We start from the raw sequence: 8,187 nt of genomic DNA on the forward strand, positions 1-8,187 counted from the left end.
TAGCATCAACATGACACTGGGCCTAGCAGCCAGCCAACCAGCACCTTCTGCCCCCTACCTTTGCTCAGCTTGTTTCCTGCTCTTTGGCTCTGGGGGAAAGCAGTGGGGAGACTGCCATGCTGAAGGGTAGAGTCAGCTCCTCACTCATCTCTGACTCCCTCACAAGGGGTGAAGAGAGACTGAGTCATCACGACCAAGAGAGATAGGACAAGAGGAGGCAGGAAAAAAAGCAGTCTAGAAACGGGACATACATGAAAGGCCTCTACAGACCCACACAGACAAGAATGAATGTGGAAAGTCACACACACAATTCAATCCTCTCTATTCTTTGGGAAGGTATTTAACTGCTATTAGAAAAACATGTATTTGAAAGGGCTACAATAATCAACACATGGGAACTCAATGGAACAGGATAAACTCAGCCGGATAATGGAAATGGCTGCTCTGCAAATGCACTGCCTACACAGGAAAGCAGCAGCCTAGACCTTAGCAGTTACCAACAGGTGATTCCAGGGTCAGGAAAGGCCTGAGAAAAGGAGTCCCAGCCAGTCTCACCTCCTCACTCCCTTGTACTGCAGAAGGAAGCAAGGCTCATCTGTTTCTGGGGGGATGAAGATGCCATGCACAGCCTGCAGTTATGAATGGCTCTTATAACAACAAGCTGACATCTGTGCTTGGTTTTTAAGATGCATCATCGCATGTTTATTAAACTATTGCTCTATCATATTTATTAGGCTACGAAACAACTCCCAGCCCATACTTCCAAAAGTGGTTTATTAAAAACTAAGCCTTGAACATTAATACTCAAAAGCACCCTGGAGAATCAATAATAATGCTGCAGATAAAATGAAAAGGAATCAAAGCAGTAAGTCTTGGTGGGGGCTGTAGCTGCCTTTCAACATTTTCTTGTATGTTCAGGCAGCTGGAGTAGGGAAGAGCACCAAAGATGTGTGGGTGGCTGCAGGCCAGCCACCCCAAACACAAGACTTCTTGTCTAAAATGTGGACATGGTAACAGGGAAGACGGAGTGTCCTATGGCCATCAAGTTCTATACAAAAAAACAAAAGGGGCCATGATTAGGCCCAATGCGGGCCACTAGTTTCACTGAGAATAAAACCTCTGCCCCTAACCAACAGTCCCATATTGATACCCTATACTGGCCCCAGTCTGAGCATCCATCCTGGACAGACTCTGCCCTGCCCCTGACACTAGGCTGAGTCTCAGGTTGCGTTCTGCCCCTGTTCAAGAACAAGCCTCAGATCTAACCAGCCAGCGGTCGCAAGGGGCCCAGCTGAGCCAAGGAGAATGGAGGAGTACAGTCAGCCCCTGGGCAGGAGCCCAGCATGTGTGCCCCAGCCCTACAGGCAGGCCTTTCTAGCCCCAGAAGACCCAGCAGAAAGGTCTCTTTCAGTTCCCTCCCAAATCCTCAAACCTCTCCACAGGCGCCCACTTGTACTCCATCCGGACAATAAGCAGTAACACATATTTCCACAAAGAAAAAAGAACAAATTGGAAGATTCAGTGAAGAATCCACAGGATTTGGACAGGACTCCAAGCCATGCCCTGTGAAGAACAAAACAATGGAAGGATCCAGGGGTGTCTGGGGTCAGAAAGGAGACACGAGGCCCAGTGAGGGAGTCCAGGTGACTCTGTGACTACAGGGTTCAGTCCCCGGCTTAGTGTGAGGATTTTCTCCAAGGCAGTAATCACCAGAGAAAGGGGCTCACCCCACCTAGCCCCTCCTGTTGGGGAGAGCAAGGCCTCTCCCTGTTAACTTACCTGCTGACTTCTTGGACATTGTTGGCACGTGCAGCTTCCATCAGGGCTGCATCTGAAGAGAGAGGGGCACTGGTCATATCCCTGGCCAGGACCTACCCCTCAGGGCAGCTTAGAGGGCCCAGTAAGACAGCAGAAGTGGAAGCACTTCAGAAACATGGGCATTAACAAGGGAAAGGATGCCAAGCCACAGGCACACCTCGGAGATAGTGCGGGTTCAGGTCCAGACCACCACAGTAAAGCATGTCTTGCAATAAAGTGAACAGTTAGTTATCTTTTTGCTGGTGGAGGGTCTTGCCTTTAATTTGTTAAAACAAGCAAACAAGCCCCTCCCCACCCCCGCATCTGTAAAGCACATAAAGTGCAATAAAACGAGGTATACCCGTAAGAGAAGGCTAATCATCCCCTGCCCACACGGTATCCACTGTTAACTTATCTTCCCCATCTTTCTATTACAGAGCCCAAAGTCTTAACTCCTCTCATCATGTAGGTGATCCCGGTAAAACGCTAGCATCATGCGTTGCTAATGGTAAATGCTCAGTGTGTGAATTCCTTCACTCTCCATTAGCTATAAAGCTCTGTATGATTTACATGACTATCACTGTTATTAGTCATTCCTCTATCTTGCCCCCACTTTCTTCACCAACTCGTTTCCAAGCCTTGTTTTGAATCCTGCTGCCACAGGTCACAAACCCAGAGGGAGAGAAAGGACAGAGAGGAGCAGGCAGGACTGTGTACTCTCACAGTAGAGAGAGTCATGACCAGGAGTCAGGTTTGACTCCAAAACACTCTGCCCCCTATTCACCGTGTGCTGTAATGGCCCCTTTCCCTCTCAATCCTAGCTTCTATGATGTAGTGGTAACAATCCTTGCCCTAACAGTCCATAAAAATGCTAAGGAGATGAAATGATGGTTGAAAAAATCTGCAAACTCCTTGATGCCAAGTCCAGTGAAGGGAGACCCAAAGCAGAGGGTTCCAGTCCCTTAGGAATTACCCAGCAGAAAAGCTAAGCCTGGCCTACCCTAGGCAGCCTACAGGCTGTTGGCACCACCTTGTGGCCACAAAGAAAAACTGCCTGATTCAGATACATCTCAAAAGGCAACAGCAGAAGCACTTTTTTTTTTTCAAATAGTTAATACCAAATGCTCCTAGAGCACTCTGTGCCCAGCCTCGTTCTGAGCTCCACTGCTGAACACTGGACAGACTCATGCCCAGCCTTGCATCAGGGAGTTCTCAGTTCAGTCAAGAGACTCATCCAGGGAAACATGAGACTTTGGAGCAAGGTAGAAAGAGAGGATATGGAGATGGACCCTGAACTCCCATCCCAACTCTGCCACTTACTTGCTGTTATGACCTGGCCAACTCACCTAACCTCCTGAGCCTCTGTTTCCTTATCCATACAGTCGGGATAAGATTGCTACCTTACCAAGAATGTGCAAACCAGTTCTGTAGTTCAGACATTAGTGGCCCCACTCCACTTTCCAGCTAGGACCAGGTCTTTCCTGGTTATCTTCCTCTGACTGTTCTCCAAGCAACACCAAGGCAGCCCCCAGCTGGAAGGGGAACAAGCCTTCCTGAGAGATTGCTGTACCCACTATTCCCTCATTCAGAAAGAAATGGCTTCTACGAGGTCAGAGAGGGAGGGAGGAACGAGTTTAGAACCTGGGCCAACTGGCTCCTAAAGAATACAATTTCTACCACACTGCACTGACGGCCTGAGCTTACAACTCCAAGTCAGTAGACAGGGTAGCTAGCCAGTCAGAAGGGTTGGAAATGATCATGGTTTCAGTTATTATCTACTTTGGTAAACAGACTCTGGTCTCCTTGCTGGGGTTCGCATGCCAAAGAGTCCATTCCGGAGCCCCCAAGAACCTCTAAGGTAAGACCCTGGTCACCCCCAATCCATCTAAACATACCGGCTCAGGACATTCCCTCAGCTCATGAACTTTCCATGGCTCTTCAATAACCTACAGGAGAAATTCTAAACCCTCCTGTCTGACATCCAGGCCCCACTCCATCTGCTCTCGTCTCATCTTAGAGATCCCTGCTCTTCAACCAGACTGGTCACTCTGCTAGCTAGCCCTTGCACACATCATGCTGGCCTGTATATCCCATATCTTTGTTCACTGAAGCCTTTGCTCCTAAGTTCCCGACACTATGGTGGACAAACAATACGAAGGTATAAAGGAGCTGGTATCAACCTGAAGAAAAAGATAAGATGCATTCCCTGTTCTCACAGAAGTCATGAGAACTTTTCATCTCTTGCCTCATCCCTTAGAACTCAAGTTCAAATTTCCCATCTTCCAGGAGTCTCCAATATTCCAGATAGCTTTCCTGACCATGTAGGCCCTCCTATCCCCCAACTACACATAGACCACTCATCACACCCACAGGCCTAACTGCCTACACTGTCCCCTTAACTTTGTGTTTAGTTAGGAGTTTCAAAACTAGGCACACAGAGGGTATTTGAAACATGCTGAAAGTTACAGAATCATAGTATGCCTAAGCTAGAGTCTCTGTTTCAATATCTTCATTTTGTAGATGAGGAAAAGGAGGGCTAGTGAAGAGAAGAGTCCAAAGTCACAGTGGGAATTAGAGGTAGAACCAAAACAAGATCTCATTTGTCCTTACTCCCAGCCCAAGGCCCTTTCTTTACAGCTGCTGAATAAACAAATGTAAAAGCAGTACCCCTCTTGCTCCAAAGTCTCAGAGCTTGGGATGCATAGCATCTATGATCACCATGCCTCAGTTTCCCCCCCTGAGGAACAACGGAGAACCTGAATGGTTGGACTCATGTTGGCCAGAAGTCTGGCTCTTTGCCTGCTCTCCCAGTCACTGCTCAGCTCCATGCACCCAGGTGAGATGCCAAAATGGGTCAGCCAGCCTCCATGGTTGCTTTGAGTCTCTACAGAGACAACTTCCTCGTCTTCCTTCTCCTGCCAACTGTCTCACACAGCAAGATCACCTCACCTGCACAGCAAAACCCAGGGAGTCTGATGGACAGACCCAGGATGCTGATCTCCATGAGGAGTCAAATAACAGCACTATAAAGGTAGTGAGAAATCATCCTTTACTGTATAAGTGGGGAAACGGAAGCCAGACAGTAAGGAGGGGTGAGCAGCAGCAAAGCCGGAATTGAAACCAAGTCTCTTTTTCCTGTCTTAGACCACCTTAGGGGAAAACTTCTTTAAGCCATCTAGCGGCTGCCCTTACAACACACCGCAGTTTCATAGAGATCTCTTAAAAGAGGAATTGGACCAAGCAGAATATTAAAGCATAAAAGGACCATGCTCTAATTTTAGATATTTAGTCCAATGCTCCCACTGTACAGATGGACAAAGTGATGCCCAAAGGGAGGCTGAACTATGATGAGAAATTATACAACTCAGAGGCACCGAGCTCTCCAATGCAAACCCTACCCCTGTGACCAGATGTTGTTTGGCTCCCTCCAGGACTCTGCTGTTCTAAATCTATAAGCAATTCCCACCCTCTAAAGATACAGAGTCAAGACACTCCTCCCGCCTCTGAAGCCTCTCCCACCTCTCCCTTCTTCAAACCCAGACTATCCCGATAATCACCCTTGTTGGACGGGCTCTTGCTGTAACAGTGAACGACCAGCGCAGTGGCAAGGGCCCACATGCCCAGTCCTGCCCTGTTGGGGACCCGGTTCCAGCTGTCCTGTCCCGGGAGTGTTTCTTCAGGGCAAGGAAGGCATCCCCATGCGGCAGCTGCGAGGCACTGGGTCTTGGTGAGGCCTCCCTGGCGCCCCCTGGTGGTTGCCCCTCCTTGGGTGAGCAAGGCCAGCGGTGTTCCAGGGCGCCCCCCGATGGCCGCCCTCAGCCACTGCGGCTCCCCCAATCCCCCGGTGGTCACACTCCGGCCGGAGGGACCTCTGTGGCTCCGAAGCGATGGGGACCTAAGAAGCCGGAGGAGGAGCCGCGGCGCCAGCGCTGTTCTCCACAACACCAGGGATCCCAGCATCGTGACAGCTGCTTCGATAATCCCCTGGTGCCGGCCCCTGTGCTGGCCACGTCCAACATGGCTGCCGCGGCGCGTTCGAAGACGCCGCAAACGGGGTGGAATTACGCACTACCTCACGGGAGTGGTAGTCCACAGCCGTAGAGCTTTCCGCAGCTGGAGAACGAATAAACTACAATTCCCAGAAAGCTGTCAAAATCGTGTCACAATGACTGCCGATTTACAGGAGCGCGGGGCATGTTGGGAAACGGAGTTCGTGGGAGGCGTGGTCAGAAGGCAAATGTCAAGGTGGGGCGTGGCGATTAAGATGCGAATCACAGAGTTAAAACGCGCGACTCAGTTTCTGGGTAGTGTGTAAGTTAAACAGAGATCTCCTGCAGAGGGCTATTATAAAACGTATACTTACTTCTTGTAGTCTATATCTCTTTTAAGCCTAGGCCAGCTTTTCAAAAAGATGCCTAGGGTAATCAGTACACCTGAAATAGGAATTCCTTTTATTTTCCTATACAGACTTCCTTTTGGTTGAAAAACTGACTCCTGGTCTGGCTTTCTCACTTGTGTTATTTTCAAATGGCTTTCACGTGAGCTATTTTATCTTACCCTCGTGGCAACTGCGTGCGGGGAGCTGGGCAAAGACTATTATTTCCAACTTCAGGGAAGGGAATTGAGGTATGTAAGTATGTATAGATTGAGATATTTCATATATTACCCATTTCTGTCCCCTGAGAGGGTCTAGAAGCAAAGACACCCTAAACACTGAATAAAACTAGCGCTCAGATCTAAACACCATTCTCCAATGAAAGAAACAAGTTCTCCTTGGAGAAATGGTTGTTTTCAAGACTGAAGCAGGGAAAATACAAGACAGAAATCGTGCTCTCTTTGGCAGCACATATACCAAGATGAGCCAGTAATATCTTGCATGCAGAAAAAGAAAGACTCAAAACCAGATGCAGGCTCGTCAAAGAACATAGAAACCAATGTGAAGGAGTTCCTAACGATCGAAGCTGGAACAATTAAGCAAAAAATAATGATAGTTATGGGGATTTTACCCATGAGGCCATACTGGCATAAATAACCAAGTAATCAAATGAATGAATAAATAAATAAATGTGGAAGGAATAGGGAAAGAGACAGCTCTTCCTGACAGTAAGACTTGAATTAATACATGTAGAAGAAAGTAGAAAATAGAGATCACCATTAGGCAAATACCACAGTAATAAATATTTCAGACAAGATCCATAGATGTTGCTAAAATTAATGAGTAAAAGTTTGAGGACAAACAGGATTTGTACAGTCTCAAAGTATCTCCTGCAAGACACTTATCAACTACGAAAACTACAGTAAAGAAACCAGGTGGACATCAACTTAATCAAGTGATCAAGATAAATGTTACCAGTAATAAGAGATGTAGATGTCATGACTCCTTTAATCCAGGGGTCCCCAATCCCCAGGGTTCCAGACCAGTACCCAGCCATGGCCTGTTAGGACCTGGGCTGCACAGCAGGAGGTGAACCCCGTGTGAGTGAGCGAAGCCTCATCTGTATTTGCAGCTGCTCCCCAGCGCTAGCATCACCACCTTGGCTTCACCTCAGATCATCGGGCATTAGATTCTCATAGGAGCATCAGTCCCTGGTGCCAAAAAGGTTGGGGACTACTGCCTTAATCCATTCTTGTTAAACCTCATGAGTTAAAGGTCTTTTAAAATGTATTTAGCACTGTACCTAGTAGTTAATGCATAGGGTCTGAAGATAGAGAATTTACTTTCTGTGGATCCTACTGATTACTGCCACACCACTATCTCCAAGCCCACTTTCCCACAGAGATGAACTAATTTTATTAGTAATACTAGCAGCTAAATTTTATTGTTTACTATTTTCCAGCCACTGTGCTGCATAACCTATCTGCATCTATTATTTATGTAAATGCTCAGATAATTTTCTCTCAGGTTTGCTGGGTGTGTTTTTTCATGTGATTTCTCTAGTCAATGAAGGCACAATACCCCAACAATATAGCATATGAACCACATCTGAGAAACCTTGGAGAAACTTATCTAAGCATTTTACACAAATAGAAGTTAGTAGCTACTGAATATTGAGTATTTATTCTGTCAGGCACTTTATATGAACAAATTCACTATGTTCCTACATTAACCTTATGAGTTAGATACTATTAGTATTCTCAGTTTTGTCTGACTCAGAGCCCAAACTCTTTTAGCCATTACACAGTTTGCTTTCCGGAAGAAGAGTGTGTGTGTGTGTGTGTGTGTGCGCGCGCATGTACGCATGCATTTGTGTTGTGTCTATGTGTGTGAAAATTCTGCATTATTTTTTCTCAAATACATTGCACACTTTCCTGTACAACAAATGGAAGATAGTGAATATAACTTAATCTTTTCCTGATTATCAAGGTTATTGCTATAGATTTTTTGTACAG

General features: G+C 46.9%; 1 protein-coding gene across 2 annotated transcripts in view; it reads right to left on the reverse strand.

Annotated features, from left to right (window-relative positions):
- CLPB (ClpB family mitochondrial disaggregase) overlaps positions 1–5,860 on the reverse strand; it is a 128,908-nt gene extending 123,048 nt beyond the window's left edge. The window contains exons 1-2 of one of the 2 annotated variants that reach the window (XM_039847957.1): positions 5,355–5,860; positions 1,780–1,831 (exon numbers count right to left, since the gene is read on the reverse strand). In XM_039847957.1, the coding sequence (XP_039703891.1) occupies positions 1,780–1,831; positions 5,355–5,757 (455 nt within the window). In that variant the 5' untranslated portion in view covers positions 5,758–5,860. The remainder of the gene's footprint in view (positions 1–1,779; positions 1,832–5,354) is intronic. The other variant, XM_039847958.1, reaches the window with a different exon arrangement.
- Positions 5,861–8,187: the final 2,327 nt, after the last annotated feature.

This window comes from Pteropus medius, unplaced genomic scaffold (genome assembly GCF_902729225.1).
Source record: "Pteropus medius unplaced genomic scaffold, Ma_sr-lr_union100, whole genome shotgun sequence".
Taxonomy (NCBI): domain Eukaryota; kingdom Metazoa; phylum Chordata; class Mammalia; order Chiroptera; family Pteropodidae; genus Pteropus; species Pteropus medius.